At 37.1% G+C, this 26,714-nt stretch overlaps 1 protein-coding gene across 5 annotated transcripts in view; it reads right to left on the bottom strand.

The window, feature by feature from the left end:
* Tnpo (transportin 1) overlaps positions 1 to 26,714 on the bottom strand; it is a 563,147-nt gene that overhangs the window by 279,569 nt on the left and 256,864 nt on the right. For all 5 annotated transcript variants that reach the window (XM_090372882.1, XM_090372884.1, XM_090372886.1 and 2 more), the window contains 2 exons: positions 23,804 to 23,911; positions 7,119 to 7,277 (listed from right to left, as the gene is read on the bottom strand). In XM_090372882.1, coding sequence (XP_090229008.1) covers positions 7,119 to 7,277; positions 23,804 to 23,911 — 267 coding nt within the window. The remainder of the gene's footprint in view (positions 1 to 7,118; positions 7,278 to 23,803; positions 23,912 to 26,714) is intronic.

The raw sequence follows: 26,714 nt of genomic DNA, 5'->3' as shown, positions 1-26,714 counted from the left end.
ACAAGACTTTCCCTTAACAAACCCATTGCAGATGATCCTGCAATGCATCTTTAACCAGTGACTCCATTATTTTACCCGGAACAGAAATTAAACTAACTGGTTTGTAATTACTCGTGTCACCCTTCGATTCCCTTTTGTGAATTGGGGATACATTTGCACATCTCCAGTCCGTGGGAACCTCCCCTGAGTCCAAGGATGCTCTCATAATTATGGCTAAGGGTTTGCTTAGTTGCTTTGCCGCCTCCTTTAATATAACTGGATAGATCCCATCCACCCCAGGTGCTTTTATTAAGTTTAACTTCAACAATTTCTCCTCCACTTTGCTCTCAGTTATTACAAAATCATTAAGTACCCTGCTACAATTTTATAACCTTCTGCCATTTTCAAACCTTAATAATTCCTCATGTGTGAATGTAGATGCAAAATACTCATTCAGTTTGTTTGCTATCTGAGCAGGATCATCAACAGTCGAACCATCGATGTCAAGTGGACCAATCAGATTCGTCCCATTCCTTTTAGAGTTTATATAAGTAAAGAAATCCTTGCTGTTTTTCTTAGCATCTTTTGCCAAGGATTTCTCGTAATCTGCCTTTGCCTGCCTAACCTCCTTTGTGACCTGATTACAGACTAGCTTACATCTTCCATAGGCTTCTGAGACGCTTGATAATTTATATGCATCCCATGCATTTTCTTCTTCTCTGTTACCAATAGATAATACCAATCGTTCATTTTATTTCTGACTCTCTTATCATGTTACAGGTTTTACTAACTGTGAGATATAATCCTCATCCAGTTCTGTCTCAAGTTCAGCAGAAGATTGACTCTCTCCATGAGCGTGAATACGATATATGCCTCTGCTGGATTCCCAGCCACATTGGATTGTCATTTGAGTGAACTTCCATCCCAAGTCACCTCTCGGGTTTTCACCCATATGCGACTCATTCATATTTTCTTCTTACTACCAATCTAGTAGGTTATTTCAACTGAAACTACAAAACCAACTAGTCAACTAAAATTACAAACAATTAATTGTTAATGATCTCAACCATTTGGCCTCGCGGTAGAAACAGAACTATCACATCCCCACCACAAGGAGGTAGGTCACTACTGTCTGTCTGTCTGTCAGGCATTGCCCTACTTCAAATATAAGCATATTTTGAGAACTCTACAAAGTAACAAAAACTATTATGATCATTAAACAATTGTACCAAGTTATTTTCTGTGAGAGCGAGTGTCCCTTGCTCCAGTCTCGCTCGAGCAGCATGTGGAGGCCGGTCTCCGGCTCCCCGCAAGCACATAACTACATCAGGGACAACCCCAACCGAAACAACCTTAACTTCGAGCCATGTCCAGTAAGACCAGCACAAGCCGCAAGCCCAAACTGGAGCCAGGAACGTTTTTCCCGGCTCACTATATGAACTGAAAGCATGAAGGCAAATAAATATCGACCCTTTTCAGAATTAGTCCACTGCATTTGCCAGATGGCTCCCAATTCATCACTGATTTGCCTTCATTCAAATCTAGCATTGCTGCAGCCTGCCCCACTGGGCACAAGCTGATGCCAAAAATCTGTCTAGAGATTCCTCTCTTAAGGGCATATCGCAAGGCATACTGAGCGACTACCAACTCAGCTGGCATTTTACCTAGCGAGAGTGCATAATGCGTTAGTAGCCACAGTCCTGCAAGCCCTGGTGATTCCCAGAAGAGCAAACCTCTGTGCAGAAGACAAGATCCTTCGGAAGTGTGAATGTTCAATTGACCCTCCCCAAGCCACATCTGCTTAAGTCAAGATTGGGGTAAAGATGTTATCATAAAGGAGGTGGAGTGTGACCCTGTTTATGCCCCAATCTACACAAGTCACTTGCTGGAGCTGGCATACAACCATTTCACTTTATCTCTCACATATGTAGCAAGGACTACAAAGGTCATTCACTTCCCTAGGACAACATCCAGGTACATAGTTTTCTTCAGCACTCTAAGAGAGAAACCTCCAGAGTGGCAAACCAGTGGTCTGGCCAAACTGAGGCGTCCCTCAGGAGAACAGCAACGGATTTCTCATCAGAGACTTGTAGCTTATGCAGACTTGTCCAATCCAAAAACTGAGCCAGAGAAGTCTCCTGCTGGTCTGCTCCTCTAACAATCGCCGCAAATCTCCACTCACCAGTATAACAACACCATCTGCATAAGCTATGATGCACGTCCATCCACATACTGCATCTTAAGGTACTCAACTAGTACCCAATTCCAGAGCATAGCCCCCAGGACTGAACCCTGTGGGCAGCCTCTTTGGACTACTTTCTCACATTCAATAAATGGAGTCCTTATCATTACCTGCCTTCCATGAAGATAGTCCTTCAGAAGACTGTATAAGTTCCCCAGAGACAGAGGGATGCTCTAGCCCTGCACAGAAGATCATCCCACCACATGGTATCAAATGCCCCCCTCCCCCCAAAGTCCATGAACAAGCCCAGGACATATCAACAGGCTGCTCATTTGTGTACCTCATCAAGTGGCTAATAGCATCCTCCGAAGAGGATGCCAGCCTTAAACCCATATTGATTGCTGGCCCCCAGCCCCTGTACAGCATAGCGGGCCAACAACCGCACAAGGACCAGCCACTCCAACAACGAGCAACAAAGCTATTGGCCAATATAAATTAGGCTCGCTCATGGGCCTCTCAAGACTTTTGAGGATAACCCTCTACACCGCCTTCTTCCAGACTGGGGGAAAAACTCCCTCCCGAAGGCAGGAATTAAACATATCTAACATAATATCAGGACTTGCCTGACAAACCTGCTTAACCACACCAGTTTCAATTAGGTCAAGCCCCGGACCCTTACCATCTCTGGTTTGCTATACCGCCAACTCAAGCTCAACGGGAGAGAAGGGAGTAGGTCACTACCTCCAGACGATGATACTGAGGGGGAGTCTGTTTTTGCAGGATTTCCTGCAAAAACAAACCATCCAACAAAGAAACAGAATCCTCCCACCCTAAGGTCTCACAATCTGATACCACCATGAACATCACCTCACCACCACAGATTTTCTCTGTAATAAGCTTATATATCAGAGAGCAGGGGTTAGAGGAGACCCTCTCCTCAACAAAATTTCTCCATGAAGCCTTCTTACATAATGTTATTTTCTTGATATACAAGTTTATTTTATCCTGGTATTGTCTCTTAAGTTCACTCACAACCCTGGAAGAAAAGTTTCTTCTCTCCCTCTGATATTTCTTCCGAGCACTCTGCACCTCTCGCAGGACAGTCAGTTCTGCAGTCCACCACAGTACTGATCTCTGAGGTCGGCACCTATTTCGGTGACAAACACAACTCACATCTTTAAGCACATTAATAACCAAATTGCCTTTCTCTGTTGCAGACAGATCATGCCACTGTTGAAGACTGCCACAGGACAAGAAACCTCGCCCAATCTGTACCTTGTGTCGAGAACCTTCCAGTCTCCTTCCAACATCTCACTGGTAGCTCTGTTATAATATCGTAGGTGATTACTCTATGGTTTTTAAGTGCTCATGCACTTTCTAACCTTTTACCGATCTCAAAATGGATCTAGAGAACAACCTGACATCAATATAAGTTTCTCCAATCACAGAGGAAAAGGTTGGCAGTTGCTCCAGATCATTGATAACCACCATGTCTCAGGCAGCCAGAAACTCCTCCAGGTCTTGTCCTCTTTCATCAGAGCCCTGGCCACCCCAAAGAGTAGATCCAGCAATTAGCCACATTAGGATTAGGGGGAAATGATCTGGCTGACAACTGCAGCCAAATCAGCAATTTCTAAAAATAATCGCTGCCTGTCACTCCCCTAGACAGACCAGCTAAATAAAACACCAAAAGATACACTCCGAATGACAGGATTCATGGAATAGACAGACTACAAACAAATTGTATCATATAAAGCCTGTAATTGAACTGTGTCAGTCTAGTCTGCGCAGGAATCATAAGGAGGAAGTTGTTCTTGCCAGACCCACATAGAACACAGTCATGTGATACATTGTTATTTGCTGAGGGCTGATGACCCTCCTATGTGTGAGTCTTGTGACACAGTTTTATCAATTAGACACATTTTAACTGACTGTCCAGATTTCAGCAATACACCGCTTTTATCCATCTGACTAAGCCTTATACTCAGTCAGATTTTATCCGACAATGACAATGTGTCCACTGTTTTTAAATTTTTACACCATATTAATTTATATAAACGTATGTAAACCTTGAATATATATATATATTTTTTTAAATACATATACCGCTTTTTACCATTATATATTTGTGACGAGGTAACTTTTTTTCAAAGGTTACCAGAATTTATTTATAAATCTTTTTTAAACTGGTATAATGTATCTCCTGGCACATAATAGTCTTAGATGATAATGCACCAATAAAATCATAATCTAATCAAATCAAATCAAATCAAAGCAGGCAGTCTCCAACTTTATTACAGATCAAGTTCTAGCCCATTGTCATCAAGCAGATTCTGATTTAAAATTATACCTATTATTTCTTGGGCCCATAATTCAGTCTTTTAATAAGGAAGGCTCGTTAAATTTTCAACTGATTTCATTGTTTGATAAACCAGATTCACTATTTTTAATTATTTTTATCTTTTAATTTCAAAGAAATAGAATTTTCACAATTTTTACATAACGGTATACTTTCTTATTACAATGAGTACTCGCATGATCTCTTACATCACTTCCAACCATTGTGTTTGGGGAAACAATTTTTACTTCAGAGAAAAAGATGAAAAATTACTGAAATTTTTTTTTTTAAATATTAAGCAATGACAGTGACAGAAATGTAATGGCTAGCAAATAACAACCAAAAGCAGCCAGTTAAAACTGTCTAATAGAATCACATCACATGCAGTGAAAGCCCCAATATGAAATTTTAATTTTAAATGATAAGTTTTTAAAAAAATACCTGATTTATAATCATAAAAAAAAACTCTAAATAAATTTTTTTCTTTTCCCATTTAAAAATAATTTTATTTTATTTATTTATTTATTTATTTTAAACTTATCTTATACTGAAAGACCAATTTTAAAAACACTTCATCATAAACCAGAAGTAAACAGTAAAAGAATATTCCATATTATAGTATCTAATCATGAGATACCAGATTATATGCACTAAAAAACAGGTCAAATATGCATGAAAATAAGCACTAAAATATGCACCAAAATGCTAATATATACACTACAATTTTTACATTTATTACAATTAATTGAACCATAATTTCTTTGCATTCAACATGTTAAGGTAATAAAACCTTTTATGAAAAGTTTAAACATATTTTTTTAAATAGGTGGAATAATTTTTGTTACAATAATATATTTCTCAAAGTGCTCCATTGTAAATTGTGGTGTTTATTGTCCAAGATCATTTTATATGCAGAGAATGACATTTCTACATCAACAGAAAATGACTGGGTTGTATTTAAAAATGTGAGCTTTTGAAGCCTCTACTTGAAATGGATGTTCATTTCCTTTCCCATTTAAAAATTCATATATTTTCTTTAAAGTGTGAAATCTTGAGTTCTTTTCTAAAAAATTATTGTACATTCTTTTTTTTTTCTCTTATGCCTCCAAGCACGGTTAAAATTTGTAACTCAACTTTTTCACTCTCCAATTGTGCTGCTCGAAGAAAGTCCCTATATTTAAAGTTTGTTTATACAACTAGGTAACCAGCTGAATAAGTCTAGATGAACAATAAATGTTTTATAGCCAAAGAACCAGATTTGTTCCTTTTATAGAATAAAAATTTTTAGCATTGAACGATGCCACTTGTAACCATGATTCCCATCTTGTGAGAACAGGATCAGGTGTAAGAGGAAGAGTAGGTAGCATATTTCTGTAGTTTGCTAACTTCAAAAGTGCTTTTGACAAAACCTTTTTATACTAGAAATAAGTTTATTAATTTCACCAAAATTCTCCTGATTACCTCTGCCAATCTATGTAAACCATGGGCTAGGCAAGTAGCATGCATCAGATTTGGATAGAAAACTTGTAATGCAAATAAGGCATTTCCCACATACAAAGCTATGGGTCAATTTTAGCCATAACTGCAAAGAATCATTGCTATTATAAAGTAATTCACCTTTTTCAAGGGCCTTACTTGCTTGTAAGGCCCTCAAAAAGGTGAATATGGATGCAATGGTTCTGCGCATAATTTTCCGCTTATCAAATGGGCAAAATGTGGCCACATTTGTCTGCTTCCAATAATACCTTTCTCTAATTTCTCTAATAGTTTTCTCTAATATCTTGATGAATTTTGCAAATAATGTCATCATAAATAACCATTTGTAAGGTAATTCTTTTTCAAAGTAGATTCATCTGGAATATTTTGATTTTTAAAATATTTTTTCAAAAATTGCTTGAAGACTCAATTGTTTAATTTATTGAAAGGGATACTGCTTAACAGAGCAAGACACAAATCCTTTGAAAAATTACTTTTCTCTTCTTCTGAAGTGCAGTAGCTGCGCTGAAAATTTTTCCTTGCTTTACTTTGCTTGGCAAAGTAATGTGTGACACTGGTTTTTAATATTGGTCGATCTTGAATTTTTTCTTGTGTGGAACATTCTTTTCACTAACAACACAGAACACAAATAATTGCCATCCATGGTAAAAATCTTTTCGATGATTGGCAATCCACGATTCCATATGAAGTTTTGTAGCAGATTTAATTTATGGCTAATTTATTAAATCAGCTACAAAAATGTTTCATCTGATGTAGTCTTTAGCATGAGGAAGAATAACATTACCCAAGCTGATTTTCCCACACTCAGCAAAATATTATCCCACACTAATTTAATTACAACATAGTGACTTGTTACATAGTTCCTGGATCAATATTTGAAAAAATAAACTGATCAAGTTAAGGAATATGCAGTATCATTTTAAATATTTGTGTTATAGGCATTAGCGACTACAATAGCCACAATATGCATTTGCATATGCACATATGCAATTGCATATAATTAAATCTGAAGTCTGCTAACCATAAAATAAATACAAGTAAATCAATTGTGAAATAATATGCAAATTATTACTTCAATTATTACTATTATTAATCTTTAAGAAATGCATATATGTATGTTACCTGCATACACTGGTATAATAGCTGCATTATATTACTGGACATGACTAGAGATTCCATATGACCATTGAGTCCTTCAGCTAATCCACTAAGTAAATCAAGAGCTACAATCATGAAGTCTTTATCAGGTGCTTCAAACTGATCTGGATGTGCAGCATTAGCCTGAGAAAATTTCCAAAACAAGTTCAAATTTATCATTATCCTCACTTAATAAGAAAAACAGTAGAATAATGCCATGTCTTAATAAAATATTGAATGGCATTCGGGCAAAAAAAAGAGAGTGGAAAAGAAAAACTTTCTTTTACTTGTTAAGTCTTAAAACTTGCAGAGAACCCATCAATTACAGTTACATCTTAAAAGTGCCATCTTAGAAAATAAAGTAAAAATGTCTTTGAACAACATTTCACTTACAACTATTAAAATTAATCAAGAAGCAAGGACCTGTCGAAACTGAATGTAAAATGAAGATTTTCATATGAAGATTTTGCTATTTATGCCAGGGATCCTACTATTTGGATAGAATGAACACCAACATCTGATGAGTTAGGACTATTAATTTTAAGTTACTATTTAGTAGGTTATGGCATTCACTAAGACGTAAACAGTTCTTATCAGATTGATAACACTGTTTTTCCGTTCAATGACAATCTCAAAAACACAGAAAAACAACGGTATTCTGTTAAACTTCTCTGTAGAACAATGAGTAATCCAATTACCAAAAATCATCACAGACAAACCAAGCAAAGTTATGGTCCTTTACTGTCCTCAGAATCTTGGACATACTTTCATGTTTTTCTTTCACAGCAACATGAAGCAAAGCAACTGATGGGAATGTATTTCTGAAGGGCAACAAAACTAATTTTAATCTTAATTTTGAAGGTGCAAATAAATATGCCATTCATTAGGATTGCATCGAATGGCCAGGTTGTTCAGAAGACCATTAATATCATTATAGAATTACATAGCATCTTCCATAATAAAACAGGTATTTTGAAAACTGATATTTTCAATTTACTGAAATTTAGTTTCTGCTTCAAGTAACTTCCACTGTTTGTAAACTAGAACCAAAAAGTTCTACTTGTTTTATAAATAAGTTTAAATCACAAACTAAATCATTAAAAACTCTTCTTCTAATTAAATGTGGCACATAATTTTCTGGTTGGTGGTCCAAATCTGTTGAAGTGGACAGTCCAACAAAGTTTACAACACAAGAATCCTTGCTATATTCATTACTGATTTTGAGAGATGAGGTATCATGATTTTGAGAGATGAGGTATCAGCAGTCTTCATTATATGGAGTATGCCTTATTGCAGATGATACATTAGGGTATTTGATGCTGTGCTTGCTTATTTTTGAAAAATACCTAATATTTTTGTTACGAAAAAATAGCAGTCATCAATGTGTTTACCATTCTCACCACACCATAGGAACAGCAAAAGGTATAGTTTTAATTTTCACAGTTAGACACACCTCAGATTTGTGGTGCAAGTATACGGTATATATGTGGAGTGGCCTGATCACCTATGCACATTTAGTAATACTGTTGATTTTCTTCCTTGGAATTTTTGTTGTAAACTGCCCACATATGTAGCAAAAACTAACAGGGTGATTCAGACACTTCCTTTGCTTCTGTTTCCACAGCACAACAATACAATGAGAGAGAGAGAGAGAGAGAGGGAGAGGGAGATGCAGACGGGCAGGCTTGGACATGTTGACCCTCCCCAACATTACTCCTATCTATAAGCACATGTAAATATTATTTGCAGATAATACAACAGATCAGTGTCATATCTACTTCCCTAAATTGCAATAAGAAATATGTATTGTCTACAAACACAAGCTTGTACATGTATAACTCTCATGTGACGTGAAATTATGAATTATTTTCAAACATTACGTATAAAAATTGATTGCAAACAGCTGACACACACACACACACACACACACTGGCCAAATCAAAATTAAACTTTGTATTAAGAGAGTAAGACAGACAGAAGAAATGCAAAGAAACTGGTGTGGGGTGATGATGTGTTGCCTTGTTGAGTATAAAGACTGCACATGCTGTTCGGCTGCAGTAATCCAAGCCAGAATGTGGGTGTGATCTATCAGACTTTGAAAAAGGTCTTATTGTAGGCGCACATTTAGCAGGACAAAATACATAACTGGATTCTCAAAAGCATCCATCTCAAAGGTTTTTAATGAGTGGAAAGCAAGCGGTCCTTCCATATCACAAAGGCATAAAGTGGCAGAAAAACGATACTTCAAGAGCAAAGCAGTCAATCTAAGGAGGATGTAAGTAAAAACAGGACAGCCAAAGTACAACAAATAATATCTGAATTCAACTGAACCCAGGCCTGCCCTATTGCAACTCATACCATAAGGAATTGAAAAAAATTGAGTATTGGAAGTCACCTGCCTGTTTGGAAGCCATTTGTTTCAGAAAAATAAAAAACAGAAAAATCTGATTGCAGTACTGCCAGAAATGTCATGATTGGAGGGTGGAACATGAAAGAAAGTTGTGTTCAGATGAATCGCAATACACTTTATTTGCACTGATGGTAGGCAGAGAGTGAAGCAAGAAATGAACAAACCAATCGACCCTGTTTGCCTTGTTAAGACAACCCAAGTATCTGGAGGTAGTATCATAGTATAGGGAATGTTTTGTTGGCACAGAATGGATCCGTTGATACCAGTGGAGGGTCGAATGTTATCCAGGAAGCACCTGAATTTTGTATCAGATCTACTGCACCCTGCAATGTTACACTTTTATCTCAAAAGTGATGGCCACTTTATGGATGACAATGCAATAGCACATCGTGCCAGAATTATGAATGAATGGTTCAGAGAATATGACACAGATTTTCACCACTCCCTAGACATCAAATTCGCCTTCAACCATGCAATATGTTGCAATTAGACCAAAATGCACTAAACCCCCTTAGAGAATCCATGCTGTTATTCAAATCAAAGGTAGTCCAATTCAATATTGAATAAAAGGTGGTTTTGTTGTTGGCACACGTGTGTGTGTGTGTGTGTGTGTGTGTGTGTGTGTGTGTGTGTGTGTGTGTGTGTGTGTGTGTGTGTGTGTGTGTGTGTGTGTGTGTGTGGAAGTAAAAATCATGTTGGCTAGTGCAATCATTACTGAACAATTAATCAATATACATCAACACTCACTCTTTACTAGAGAATTTTGAATATATCAAAACATTACATTACTGGGTACATCACAAACATGTCATGACATGCATTCTACTGAATTACATCACAAACACATCGTGGCATGCATTTTACTAAGTGTCTGATGTGAGCCTAGCTCCAGACTTGACCATTCTTCCACCAGGATATCTGTCAGTTGCTATATTATGGTCAGTAAAGAATTATGAAGCCAAACTGTGGTTCCAACATATCCCAGACATTCTCATTTGGATTCAGATCTGAAGAATTAGGTGAGCAGAGTAGATATTGGAATGTTTCTTCAGCCATTTATATACAATATTAAATAGTGGTTAGTTACACTGTCATGTCATCTTGAATCTCCAATCGAATCTTTCGATTTTTTGCAGAAATTCATTGCAATCTGGGTAAAAGTGAAGCACTGCACAATGAAGTTAGTCTGATATGACAGAAAGGTGTTCACTGGCAGTAACACAACTTTCTAACAGTATGAGCTAACCAGGTCTGTATCAACAGAACATACCATGATACCACGTCCAACTACTTGAGTAGTAGACAAGAGACAGTTTGGATGTGTAGCCTCATGAGGTTCATAGTGCTCTTTCACCCTGCCAATAATGCAAAAAAGAATAAACTGAGACTTGTCAGACATGATCTTTTTTTCTACTAATTCACAGTCCAGTCTTAGCATAGGTGGTGCCACTCCAATTGAATCTTTTAATTTTTTTACAGAAAGAAATGGCTTTCATATAGGTACACAACTACCAAATCCCAGATTCTTCAATTCCTGCTGCATGGTTTGGTTGGAAATGGTTCTTTCTTTGCCTAAAATGAAATTTTCCATCATTTGCTGCACACCGAAGCTTCTATTCTGATGAAAAATTCTCTCTAAATCTCTATGTTCCTCCAGTCTCATTACTGGAATTCCAACTTTCTGCCATGTTTCTTCCTTTAATAGCTGCATTCTCCTTTTGTTTTCCACTTCTTGAATATTTCAGATGATTACTTTCAACACACCAATAATTTCCTTTGGTTTTTTTTTTTTTTTTTTTGTGGCTTCTGCTAAGTGCTCCAATAATAACATTTTTCCTGAAAATTGGAAAGATTGCCTGTCTTCCCCATGACTGAATCAATTAAGAAGCCAAAGGAAAGTGTATGTATAGTATTTATCTGATACAAAGAGCTTCTGACAACATATCCTGACGAAGTGCTTCCTTTATTCTTGAGCCTCTTCTTCGTTGAACAGGTGATACTGTTTTATAAACATAAAAAACTTGCGCTTATCAATGATTCCATTTGTTCTATATCTCAGGGATTGTTTCAACAGTCAATAAAGTAAGAAAATTATTATAATCTTCTATATTATGTGCTATATCTGTAAATTAAATATATGCTTATACAATGTGAGTAACCTTTTTCATGCATACATATGCCATTTATGGATTGTTCCAAGTGAAATGTACTTTTGAAATAAACAGTTGGGATCAGGAGCATCCCCAGGATTCTGGATAGGAAAGAAAGCAATGTTCAGTAAAAAAAACCACATGTACCCTGTATGTATGAATGAATGATGTTTTATGAAAACATCTTTGATGAAAATCAGAACTGTTTTAAAGTCGAACAGCTAGAACTGAAGTTATGAACGATGTAAAATTTTATGCTCACGCCCACTACTTACTCTACTGAATAAATGTCAGTGACATTAGCACCATTAGCTTCATATTTCAATTCAAAATGTTTAGTATGAGTGATGTCACATTTTATACTCACACCCGCTATTTTACTGAATCAACATTTGGAAGAAGTTAGCAAAATCCAAACCAATAGCCTAATTACCCATTTGATTTTAGCCTTTTGTTGAATAGTTTAACGTCACAAGCATTCTTCCTGCAGTTACTACTGCAAGAAGTATGATTGTGACGTTTTGTATTGTTGCAATCTGCATTTATTACATTCCATCATTAGGTGCCACAATAGATGTCTTCCTGTCAATAATTTTCTGATTAGTGAAAGGGAATGAATACCACACTGCTGTACACACAAAGTTCAATGATACCGAAGTCAAATGCAGAGCATTGTCAAGGGTATCGAGCAAGAGCCAACCTAAGAAAATAAAGATGGAGTTAGCAATCCAATCAGTATGTGAGAATGGTTGGTGGAACAGACTTCCATCCCTTGTTGTGGAAGTTGATAGCCTAATAAATAAATTTAAGGCTCAGCCGGACAGGTATTTCGAACAAACGGGGGGGGGGGGGGGGGTGAAATGGAAGTGGGGTTTTTTTTTTTTTTTTTTTTTGAGCTGGTGCTGCATAAGCTTGCTTTCTTGCATCATATGCCTCTACTAATGCTAATGCTAACATACATTTAAATAAATAAAATAAATAAATTTTCTGTTTATACTCCGGCACGACAACCAAGTCAGTAGAGTTTACAATAAATCATCAATACAAATATTTATCGTATTTAGTAGTCACGGGCTTGAACCCCGGTGCACTCAAGGAACGCGTGCTATGCACTCTCGCTCCTGACCACTGGGCTACGTCAGGCCTTTACATACCTTAAACTTAATTATCTGATGCCAATTGAAAAACATGTCTAATTTTTTGGCCAGTGAGTGTATTACACATTACATGACCAAAAGCATCTGAACTCCCCTCCATGAATATTGTGTACTGTGCCATAAGCCCCCTACACATGCATATCAACATAAATCTCAGGGATCAGCCTGTGCAAGAGCAGTATATTTTAAGCCAATGTGAGTCATGAATCAGAACCTATGAACTTTCAACTTGGGATGGTGATCAGAAGCAGAAATACTTGTATACTGGCCAATATTTCCCAAATGTCTTGCATAAGTCAGATGGAGCTCACTCTAGCATGCCATTGAGAAGAAGGCTGTTACTGGAACAATTCTATTTTTTGATATTCTGAGAGTGCAAATTTCCAGCATTAGCGTTAGTCGTCACCGATCAAATATACTGCGTGGTAAATTCCTCCTGTGATCAATCACTGAACCAATAAAAATGATCAGCAACTATTTCTGGTGGCTTTTGCTAAAGCAGATATTAGAGTTAAACAGTTAATTCTATGGGCATCCGAGATTATTTGATAAATTTGGAACAACCCAGCAGAATTTCTCACCCTGTGTCGCCCCTCAATAAATTGCAAAAAAGGGACAGTTGTGATGCAGACCAAATAACTTTATCACAGATAGATAAATGAGGGCAAAAAAAAAATAAAAATTCATACTTATAATTTTGTGTTATGAGATCATTTTGTGATAATTAGAAATAGCAATGGTATTTAATAAACATTTCATCCATCCTCGAAAAATTTAACAAACTGAGTGTAAGCTATCTCGGGCACACCACTGATAGGATGTCACATCAATAACCTTTCGGTGCATGCAAGTGTGACTTGTCTAAACCTTCCAAAATCCACTGTGAAAGACAGAAAACCCACAGGAAATACCTCTAGGGGAAGAAGGTCTGGACAGATTCACACACTCATGAAATGTGTTTAGTATTAGTAATGGCCACATGGTGCAAGAAAGCCTATGGCTTATGCTGCACAAGCAAAAAAATAAATAAAATAATAATAATAAATAATAAATAAATAAAATAATAATAATAATAAAAAAATAAATAAATAACAATAATAACAAAATAACAAAAAAATAAATCAAATAAAATGATAAGAATAAAATAATAATAAGAAGAAAATAAAAAATATATACAGGGAGTCTCAAAAATATTGGTACAAACGTTTAGGGGAGGTAGGTAACATCTAAAGGAATGTGAATCGCATAGGAGCCCATAACCGGAAACATCACGGAAAAGAAGTAGCAGATGCACAAGAAGCAGAAATGACACAAGACAGTAATTAGTGGCAAACATTTATTTGATATAATATTAACAATGGAGTATGAGGTGGATGCATTTCATGATGTTACAACATGATGCTCGAAGGTTCCACCACGAGACGGGATGCATGCATGACACCGGCGCAGCATGGATTGGCAGACAGGGTCGAACACACCAGGTGTTTCTTTGACAGTAGCAGCAGCGCAGACGAGTCTCGCCACGAGATCCATTTCCGTCTCCACAGGCGATTCATACACGATAGATTTGAGGGCCCCCCACAGAAAAAAATCAAGGCTCAATAAATCAGGTGAGCGTGGAGGCCAGGCAACGGGTCCACCACAGCCAATCCATCGACGCCCAAAACACCTGTTCAAATGGTCACAAACACACCTTCTATAATGGGCAGGTGCCCCATCATGTTGAAACCAAATGTTGCATCTCACATTTGCTGAAACATCGTCAAGTAACCCTGGTAGAACTTGTTCAAGAAAGATCCGATATTTAGCGGAGTTCATGCGGGATGGTAACAGGTATGGGCTGACTAAGCAATCACCGACCATACCTGCCCACACATTTATTGTGAAGCGATGTTGTGCTGCATGGGGGGGCGCACACCGTGTGGGTTGTCGTGAGCCCACACATGAGCATTGTGCTGATTGAATAAGCCTTCCCGAGTAAAATAAGCCTCATGCGTGACCAAAACGTAGGCTGGAAAATTCAAGTCTTGAACACTTTCTTGGAGAAACAACTGCGCAAAAGTCATATGTGCAGGATGATCTTGGGGGAGCAGTAACTGAACCCTTTGGAAATGAAAGGGGTGTAAGGAAAGACACGCTGTACACTGCAGCGAGACACTCCTAAGGCAGAGGCAATGGCACGTGTGATGGTAATAGGATTATTCTGGACGGCGTTCAACACACTGTTCCATGGCGGGAGTTTGCGTCGAACGTGGTCTGCCCGCACTGCTCCTGTTACCTCTAAATGACCCATAATCGCACAAATTTTGATGCACACGTGCAAACAAACGGTAATCTGGTACGCTGTCTGGGAAGCATTCTCCATAAATTCGTTGAGCAGCTCGTCCATTGCCCTCTGCTAATCCATACACTAGGTGCAGGTCTGCCAGCTCATAGTTCGTACATCGATGCATGCTCTTCGTGCAGCGACTACTGCTTGAATGAGTAAACCAGAAATTTTCCCTCTGGCAAACTGATGAACAGCGCCGTCTACCAACTTACGGTGACGTTTCCAGTTATGGGTTTCTATGCGATTCACATTCCTTTAGATGTTACCTACCTCCCCTAAACATTTGTACCAATATTTTTGAGACACCCTGTATATAATAATAATAATTAATAAATAAGAGAAAAGGAAGTGGACAACCTAAGCATTTCCCTCTTCCTGTAGGTCTAGCTGACCTTTGAATTTCCCCAAACTGTCAGCCTCTACCACCCATGTAGGCAACTTATTCCAGTAATTTATAAACTCACTCAATGAAATAAAACTTCCTGCAATCCAGTCTAAACATCTTCCCCCCCCCCCATAACTTGAAATTATGGCCCCTTGTTCTAGAATTATTTGTAACTGTGAAAATTTTGTCCTCATTCATTTTGCTTATGCCTCTTAGAGCCTTAAACACCTCAATCAAGTGTCTTCTAAGGTATCTGGTTTTCAAGCTCTGCAACCCACATATTCAAAGTCTTACCTCATATGGACACCATGTTGCCAATTTTACCAGGTGAGTGTCCCGTCCCATCTCTGGACCCTTTCAAGAAGCACAATGTATTTCTTTAGGTGTGGTCTCCATACCTGAACATAGTATTTCAAGTGTGGTTAAAGGGTTTTTCTTTTGTAAATATCAATGCAAAGTAACTGTTGAGTTCATCTAATACTATCCCACATCCATTACATAAGGGTCCAATCTGGTTTTTCCTTCTCCTCTTCTTTGCATTTTTATGTGAATTTCCCCCCTTTGCATAAAGAGCAGGGGGATCCCTATTCCCCCTTTGCTCTTTATGCTAGTGATTTCTCATAATCTGCCTTTGCCAGCCTAACCTTTTCTGTGGCACTATTACAGATCAATTTGTAGCTGTTATACGCTTCTTTACTTTTTATTGCTCTGTAACTTTTCCATGCTGTCTTTTTCTGCTCTAGTTATATGGCAACTTGCACTCATTTCAATATCCCATATCATAGTTTGTTTGTTGTTTGTTATTTGGTTTTTAGGAGCATTAGCAACTAAGGCCATATTGCTCCGGGAATATGCGGTGGGCATTCCCTGACCTTTCCGCATCCTCCGTATTTGGTGGTGACGGGCTCGAACCCCGGTCTAATCAAGAAGCGTGTGCTACGCACTGCTGCTCCTTCCCACCTGGCTACGGAGGCGCCCCCATATCATAGCTCAGCTTCCAGCCGTAACAATAAAGCTATGAGTAGAGAACTTTTGGCAGTGTGAATTTGCAGTGAAGAAGAAACCAGGTGTTGTGCAAAGAGTATGAATGCTGGAGAATGTTGAAAATGTAAGAAGAGCTATTCTTTGGAGTCCATGCTGTTTGGCCAGGAGGCAAGCCACTACTCTGAAAATTTCTGTGCAAGGTTTGACCAGAATTTTGCTTTGCATAAAAATTTCAATTTTCATCTATAAAAAATGGCAGTCATTCAAGAGCTAAGTGATAATGACTTGGCTACTTGCCAGAATTTTTCCAAGCAATTACTATTACTCTGGATTATGACTAAGAAAGATGACAAGAACATTCTGTTTACAGTGGACAAGGCACATTTTTAACTGTCAGGTTGCATCAACAAACAGAATTTTTGCTATTGGGCAGATGAAAATCCAAAACAGCTGTCTGTATCCTCTTCACAGTAGGAGAGTTACTGTTCTGGTGTGGAGTTGTGTCATCTGAATCATAAGCTCCTACTTCTTTGAAGACAATGGAGGAAGTACAATCATGGTTTTATCAGATCGCTGTGTAGAAATAACATGAAATTTTGTGAAACCAGAATGGTGTTGCCCCAGAAATAATCTTAACAATGTATGGTTCCAACAAGATGGGGTGACTGCTCATATGGCAAGAACAACAGTGAGAGTGTTGAGCAAAATGTTTCCAGTGTATGTGGTTTTGCAGAACAGTGATGTTCTGTGGCCGGCATGTAAAGTGTATGCCGCTAAATCGTTAAAAATTGAAGAATTAAAAAACAAAGAATAAGGGACGAAGTTGCGGAATTCCAGGAGAAATGATCCAAAAAGCAATGAGAAATTTTTGAGGTAGACTGGCACAATGTGTGAGGAATAACAGGAGACATCTCACTGATGTGATCTTTAGAAAATAAAATGCCATCAAATGTACTTCTTAGTGATGGCAATCATTAAATACAAAACCAAAGTTTTCAGTGTGTTATTTAATTTCAAAAATAATCAGTTTTCTCTGCCCCACCCTGTATATATATATTAAAAAATATCATCACAATGGGATATAGCTTAGCACTTTGATTACTGCCTTCTGTAGCTATCAAAATTAGCACACTTTTTGAAAGCCATCACTGGCTCTTCTTCACCTGTCTATACAATGTCATTAACAATGCCTGTTGTTTTTGTTCTTTCACAACAATATTTTAATTTGCTATTGGGAAAGATATTTTTAACAACGTTCCTGCATGATCAGCACAACTCATAAGAAGTAAATAAACTTCAGCACATGTGACATCATGGTTACAATGAAATGCAGCATCTATTTTTGAATTTCTTTCTATGCACTGCACACTATCATTATATAATTAATTTATTTGTAAATGTTTGCTCACATCATGTTTCCTTCCACTGAAACAGAAAAATTACATCCGAATACAGCACACGAGGCAAACATATTGCCTTTCCAGATTTTACATTACATGGAAAATCTTGCACAAATGTGTTTTGAAATTTTTTCATATTTCTTTGGCATTTTATTGAAAGAAAATTGTTAATCGGCTTCATACTACATTATTAACTTCACTTATTTGTTTGAAAATGTCTGATTACATTATTTTTATCCACTGTTAATGAAATTTAAAATGTTCGACAAATATTTTTTAAAAGGCCCAAATATAAAATATGAAAATCCGTCCACTGGGAGTCAAGTTTGTTACTTGTGGATAGATGGACATGATGAAGACAATAAGCACATATGCATATATATGCAAACAGGCCTAAAAACAAAGCAAATCGAGCATTAATATGCAATGTGCAGTTTCATTAATGCTAGTGTTTGAAAAAGAACAAACATTAGCACCTCTGTTTTTAACACAAATTCCATAATGCAGAATTTCTAAAATTAAAATCCATTATCCAGCACCACCCATTTTTCAGCTATGTTTAAGAAAATGAGATAATCTGGCAAACCAATTGAGAATCGGCAAATTTAGTCTCAAATTGCCCATTAGCCTAAGCAAGGCATCAAAATCGATTGTGCACAGTGAAGATTTCTCAGGAGCACAATTTTTTTTTTTGCACTCCAGCAACAGATGTATTATACACACCGGCCAAAAAATTATAAACCTTTTGTAAGTGGCATCAGCAGATAATTAAAAATGCGATATGCAGCAAATATTGTATAAGTTGTCACATCTATGATCATTATTTTCTTGGTTTCAGATAAATACTCTACACTTTCCTAAGCTTTATAGTAGGTCTAGTCATGGGGAAGGAAGGTGTTCTTTTCGATTTTCAGAAAGGTGTTTATTGTCTATGAATTCGCCCCAGTTAGCAGTCACCACACTTCAGAACAAAGGAAAGCACTGGTGTATCGAAACAACCATCAAAAAATATACGAGTAGAAGAAGAAAAGAGAATGGAGCTCTAAAAGGAAGAAATGTGTACAAAGTCAGTACTCCAAGAACGAGACTGTGGAAATTTAAAGTGATTTGAATAGAAGCTTCAGAAAAGAAGGTCAGGGGTGCAGCAAATGAGTGAAAAATTCAATTTAGGCAAAGAAAGACATTTCCAACCCATTATGTGGCATACAAAAGCTGCATCTTTTTTCAAAAAAATCAAAAAGGTTCGACTCGAGTGGCATCTCCAACGGCAAGAATGGGCTGTGAAATAGTGGAAAAAAGATCATGTGGTCTGACGATTCTCAATTTGCACTTATTTTCACCAGCAATAGGGTGAAAGTGTGGTGTGAACCTCATGAAACCATGCATCCAGACTACCATATTTCCCCATGTATAAGACGCACCTTAATTTTGGGGCCCGAAATTTGAAAAAAAAAATGTATTACATAAAGTTATTGAACTCAAGTTTTATTCATCATAAAATTCATACAACTCCTCATCATTGTCAAAACTCCCATCCATTAGCTTGTCCTCATCTGTGTCTGATGACGAATCACTCTCTTCATATATTGCCTCATCCTCGGTTCCATCTATGGCATTTGAAATGCCACACTTCTTAAATGACTTGACAACGATCTCAATCTTGATATTATCCCAGGATCTTTTCACCCAGGTACAAACTTCTCCTATATTTGGTTTCTTCACTCTTCCTGCTGGTGTCAAATTGTCTCTGATGGAGATGTAGGGTTTGTTAATACTGACATCAAGTGGTTGGAGCTGGGATGTCAAGCCTCCAGGTATGACGGCAAGTTTTGTTTTTTTTTTTTGCTCTGCAGCAATCTTCTTTGTGTTTTTTGTTATGTGTACCCTGAACTGATCAAGCACCAATAGGGCAGGTTTGTAAGAGCCCACCTGGTCTCCTGCTCCAAACTTTCTCAAACCAGATCTTCATCAGACCCTGATCCATCCAACCCTTGTCCACATGGAAAATCACTCCTTGAGGAATGTCTTCTTTTGGCATTGTTTTGCGTTTGAAAATCAGCATAGGAGGCAGCTTGGTTCCGTCGGCACAACAAGCTAGAACAACTGTATAATGGCTCTTTTCATGTCCACTTGTCTTCACAGTTACAGTTTTCACCCCCTTCTTATCAACAGTTCTGTTACTTGGGACATTAAATTGAAGGGGGGGGACCTCGTCCATATTTGCAATCTGTCCTAACTCAAACTGATGTCTTCCAACATTGAATGACAAAACGATGAAATTCAAGGGCCTTCTGCTCATAGCTTTCCGGCATCTTTCGGGCAAGTCTGATGCATGTACACATGCTTAGTCCATTCCGTTTCATGAACCTGAAGCACCAATTGCGTCCTCCTTTGAAATCAGTAACTTCTTTTTCATCAGCAATTCTTCCTGCCTCATGCTGAACCATCTTTGTGGACCCAGGAATTCCAATTGCCCTTTGCTCTTCAATCCATATCTTCAATTCCCTCTCTAAATCAGGCCATTTTGCTGACTTACCTCACATGGCCTTCTTCTGCCGTGGCGTTTTCAGTAGGGTTTCTTCTTCCCATAGCGAGTCTCGGATTGTTTTCTCAGTTGGAGGAGGACCGAACTTACGTTCAGCAGCACGACTTCCATTCACTTTTGCAAACTGGATCACTTTTAACTTGAACTCGGCACTGTACGAAAATCTTTTCTGAGCCATTTCTGGGCAGAATGTGGCAAAATGTAACCTAATATACCGGTAACCAGTGCGAAGCAAAGATAACAAGCACAAAAAAGTGGGAAATGCAAGTAAAAAAATCTAAAACCACTGTATAAGACACACCCAGTTTTTAGACCCCAAATTTTTCGAAAAAGGGTGAATCTTATACGTGGGGAAATACGGTATTTCGAATCCACCACTCAAGCAGCTGGAGGTATATCATGGTACATTCTGTTGATATCAACTGGGTCCACTCATAGCGTTGAAGGTCCTGTTACCTCCAGTGAATATCTTTTTGTCGTTTAAGAGCAACTTCATGCAATGCTTCATTTTTTGGCGCCTCCGTAGCCAGGTGGAAAGGAGCAGCAGTGCGTAGCACACGCTTCTTGATTAGACCAGGGTTCGAGCCCGTCACCACCAAATACAGAGAATGCGGAAAGGTCAGGGAATAACCACCGCATATTCCTGGAGCAATATGGCCTTAGTTGCTAATGCTCCTTAAAAAAAAAAAAAAAAAAAAAAACTAACCTAACAGCTTCATTTTTACCTGTATTGCAATGTATTCTTTCAATATGGCAATGCAACTGTCCACCATGCAAAAATTGTATCTGAATAGTTCGAGGTCCAATATCTGTACTGTCCCTAATTTTGCAAATCTGAATCCAATTTGAAATTTTCTAGGATACACTGGAAATGGCAGTTTGGCTTCACAGTTCTCTACCGACCAAAATACTGCAGCCAAAAAAATATCCCGATGGAAGAATGGTCAAATCTCCCTCAGGTACTTAGTGAAATCCATGCCACGACATTTGTGGGCTGCGATTCGGGCAAAAGGTGGCCCTACTAGATATTGAATAAAGGTTTCTAGTTTTTTGGTTACTCAGTGTAGTTCATGGAATTGTTCGGTTGCTATTTGTGAACAAGAATAGCAATGATAATCAGTGATGGATTTTTTTGATTTCTAAGTTTCACAATGCACACATGGGGAGTGATACTAAACAATTCACCAATAGACATGTTCACTGTTTGGTGAATGTTTTTAGAACTTTTGGATTGTCCTTTGCAAACATCAACGACATAAGTTTTCATCCATTTGTAATTGCCCGTATGCGAAGCTGTATGCCTAAATGGAAATTGAGTAGCCAAGAGGACTATGGAATTTCGGTGTGTATACGTGGGTCTTTATCCATTGTGGAAATGGTTGTATTGTCAAAGACACTTGAAGTTGAAACTGTGGTAAAGCAACTGTTTGAAACTTTTCATTTTTACACTTCCAAAATATGCTACTGTGTGTGGTATAAACTGCTCATATAATATGACCACCTGAAATCCGAAAAATTTCAAGATCTAGCAAAAATCGTGTGCCAGAGTTGCCGGATTTGGACGGTTCAATTCCAATTCCAATAATATGGATAGTAATAATTGCAATAAAATTTTAAAAAGTATAACTTATTAATTCACTTATTCTGAGTCTTTTTGTTAACTGCATTAGGCCACTACAGCCTTGACCATGTTTGCCATACTCTTGTTACCAGTGGCAAAACTATCATACCACCATCACTGTGGGAACCAGAATTTGTAGTTTCACTACTGCTTGTTACTCTGCTGCAATGTAGTGCCTCAATTAAAATACTTGCAAGCCTTAAGCGGGGAAAGTAGGACTTTTTTCCTGTAACATATTCCCTGTTTTTCAGCCCACACAATATGCGAGTCTGCCCGTGAACTGATACAGACATAATACACATTGGCAAAATATGGCCTAAGTCACCAATGCACCTAAAAACCACCAAAAACAACAAATATCAAAAATATCAAGAAGGTATCTCAGATAACATTTCCTTAAAAAGTTTTCCTTTATTAATGTCTCCAGTTTTGGAGCTCTCCTGAATGTTTTGAATCACCCCTTGCATTCAGGCCATTTACATAAATTGTATACAGTGGATCGCAGATGGCGATATCCATTAGTGTTAATGATATCTACATAAGGAACAAAGCAAATGTGTTAACTTTTTCAGATTTTACAATACAAGGAAAATCTTACATATATGTGAAAATTTTACATCATATTGCTTTGGCATCTTATCAAAAGACATTGTTAACTGGCTTACCACTGAACAAGTACTAAGAAATGACTTCATACAGCTGAACAACTCTATTGTGACATGTTTCTATTTTTGTGTGTGTGCGCGCGCGTGCACGCACACGCACACACACACCTGACAGCCAATTGTCAAATCAAGAATAAAAAGTTGGATACTCCATCATAAATCCAGAGAGTTCATAGCTATCCTAATACTAAGTGTTATCTGGGCCCACAAGAGATTTTTATTCACTAATGGTTGTCGCAAAACTAACCTGACAATGTTCCGGAAAAGGATGGTGGATGAAAAAAATGGAGGAAATAAGAAAAAACTATAAACACTGTTTAACAGATACTTCCAGGTCTGTGAGTGCATGTGCACACACACACAAAGAAAGAAGTAATTTACCAACAGAGTTTTAAGAAGTTTTCTTAATAATTAAGATTCTCATGATGCTCAGAAGGTGACGAATGCAATTGTTATTAAAAAAAAGTCTGGCCCACCATGGAGATATGCATGCACGACTTTCCTGTGAGTTCCCCTTCTGATAAAATAAATTTCCATTATGCTCAGTATGGTCACAAGATGAGGTTTTAAATGTATTTTGTAACTGTTCTACTGCACAGTCCAGTCTACCAGCACAGCACCAGTAAACCGTGCATTTATTGTGAACAAGTGAGTTCAATTTCGCAAACCCTGCTGATGTATGTTTCTAGTACTGCATAACAAGTCAAGAAAAACATGTAAAGCATTGGAAATTCATTGTGCCAAAGAAAGCACCCCTCATTTAGGAGATCCCAATTCTGCAAAAACTTCTCCATTTTTCTGGAATTGTGCATCTTCTATTTGATCCCAATGTATGGACTTCTCTGGCAATGCAGTTTACCAGACAGAGGTCCCATACTGTATGAGACACTGACAACTTGATTGAATGTTTTCATCCCATCCAACAAAAATTTCAAAATTTTACAGAACTGTTTTACACTAAAGTCAGAGATATAGGAAAAAAGAGTATTCAAAATAAATCTTTAATACATTAAACAATACTTACCATATTCTGATTTAAGGTCTGTTCAACCAAAGAAACACATCGGCGAAAAACTGGTTCACAATATGGAAGGAATCCTGATTGCAGTGCTGTAGCAACACTTGATAAGCACTGGAAATCAATTTTTTTTTTTTTTTTTTTTGTGATAATAAATAACCTTAATTTTAAGTAATAACTGCAAATAGCATTAAAAAAAAATCAACTGACATAGTTATGAAACTACAAGAGAAATAAATGATGTGTTTGAATTGAATATTATTTAGTTGAAGATATTTAAAAAGTTTCCATAAATATATTACATTAAATTTAGCATAAATCAGATGCACTAGGTCATATCTGCAAGGTAGTGTTTATTCTGTAATGGCAGAAATACTGGCAGGATGTGCCGGACAGTTGTCAGTTACCAACACGATTTTCCTTTTTTCTTTTGTTATACGCTTGTCTAGTTTTAATGTCCATTCTTCAAAAATATCACTTCTCATCCATGCTTTTTTATTAAAAGGTGTAGTCAACTTCGAAAGATTTTATGCCTCTAAAACATATTGGGTTTTTTGATATTCCAATGACTAAAAGTTAATTTTTCACTTCCTGTCATATTTGCTCCAACTAGCAGTGATTCTTTCTTTGCTTTGTTTTCCGCCAAAACATTTATCATCCTTAAAAACAAGTGTTCTATTCGGTAAACATTTAAAGAATACAAGTGACCCCCGCTTAATGCTGATCATTTGTTCCAGAAAAACAGAGCGCTAAGCGAGCGCCGCATTCCCATAAGGTAACATATGTATTTGTGAGTTGCGGTCGGTGCCATAAGGTATTTCCTAATCAATAATAAACAGTAGTGAAACGATGCACAAATGCCGGTTAAAATAATTAATATTCAAATATTTGTACATATAAAATATTCTGCATTACATACGTATATAATTATGTGGTAACTACTTACGTATCAAAATTAAACTTAAAATTGCAATTAAAATCATGAATTGAATCATGAAAAATGTGTCGATTTTGGGTTGAACTTTGGCCCTCTTCCAGATAAACTAAAAGGGGTATTAATTTTAAATCCCCCGCAGTTTAATTACCACCCAACAATAAAGTCAACCGATCCTTCGCCGCTTTGAAACCTGGCATTTTTTTTTTTTTTTATTCTTTCAATATGAAACTTCTTTTATGCATTCGTTTCCACAAAAGTCTTGCTTCATCTATGTTAAAAACTTGTTGAGAAGTACAGTTTAACACACAATATCCCTCTTCAATAATTTTAACAAGTTCTTTTTTGAAAGTTTCAGCTCCTTCTGCACTTGCGGCTTCTCCCTGGATTTTAAATCTATTCAACCAGCCCTTACCAGTTTTAAAAGTTCCACATTTTTTTTTTTTTTTTTTAGGTGAGTTTTCTTCAGATCATCATATTGGCTAATCTCTCTCTCTTTCTTTTTTTAATAATATTTAACCTAACTGAATTCTTCATTGGATGTTATCTTCAATAAAATTAGTTAAAGTCCTTCCATTTCAAAATTAATTAATTTTTTTTTTATAATTCTTCTTACAGTTAAACTTGCGAGTCCTAAATTATTGCACACATCCCCTTGTCATTGACCGGATTCGATTCGCTTCAAAACGTCTAATTTAATTTTCAAATTCAGTAGTATTTTTCTTACATTTATAGTCTTCGTACTGCACCCAGACATTGTTGCTTTTTCATTCTTATTAGCCATTATTAACTCTTCGAAAATGTTACTGCATTGGTTGCAGTAATTATGATACAATGTTCTAGTAAACTGTCCGTTACGCACAATGTCTAATACTGTACTGAGTGATGACTAGACTTCAGATAAATGCATATAACACAAATATTACTTACAAGCAATACACTTGATAATTTTTTAAAATGCTGATCTCGGAACTACGTAACAAGTCACTGTACTGCAATTAAATTAGCGTGCGAAAGAATTTCACTGAGCATGGGAATATTTCTCAAGTCTGCGTGGGAAAATGTTTTAACCGTATTTTTATATTCATTTTCAAGTTATCGACTCCATCAAATGAAACAATTTCATTAAATATGCCAAAAATGCAATCTGTAAAAGAGCATTATAGTGATCTGTGACAGCGTTATAGTCAGATACGGGTTATAATATAAGAACAGCGTTATAGCGAATCAGCATAAAGCGAACCACATTATAACGGGGGCCTGCTGTAAACCCATTTCGTTAGCATTAAAAACATTCTTATGCTCATATTCTTCCAAAATATTCTTTAAGGTATTGTTCCTCCAACTGTTGCAATCTTCTTCGCTTACATTAACACTTTCTCCAAAAATAACCTTTTCCACAATTCTGTGGCACTTCTTAAATTTATCTAGCCACCCAGTGCTCGCATTAATTCTGTATGTCCAAGGGACTGTGCAAATTTCAGAGCTTGTTACTTATTTATTAGGCCTGATATTGGGATATTCTTTTCACGTATCATTTGCACCCATTTTAGAACAGCTTTATCAACATCTTCGTATATACACAACTTAATTCGCTTCTTGTCTGCTCCTCCTTCAATTGCATTTAAAAAATTGATTCTCGATTTTTTTAAAAATCTTAGATAAACTGCTTGCAGATATGCCATATTTCTCCGCAACATCTTTTTTTTTAAAACCCTGGTCAATATCATAACAATCTTTGCTTTATCATTAATACTTAAACACTTTCTCTTTGACATTGTTTTCGCAACTGTAAACATTACTGGACTGCAGCTCTTGCCGATACATACACCGCAACCTTCGCTGGGCTGGCCGTATAATGAATTGTTAGTACAGGTACCGCCAACTCAATGACCTTCGCTTGCCAAGTATCACTCACTTTGAAGAAATATACGACTTTGTGAATTTCTTTTATTCTGCTTTCATTCATATATACACGAAATA

The sequence above is a fragment of the Mastigoproctus giganteus genome, chromosome 4 (assembly GCF_048544385.1).
Source record: "Mastigoproctus giganteus isolate SK-2022 chromosome 4, ASM4854438v1, whole genome shotgun sequence".
Classification (NCBI taxonomy): Eukaryota; Metazoa; Arthropoda; class Arachnida; order Uropygi; family Thelyphonidae; genus Mastigoproctus; species Mastigoproctus giganteus.
This window is presented reverse-complemented; position numbering and strand designations above follow the sequence as displayed.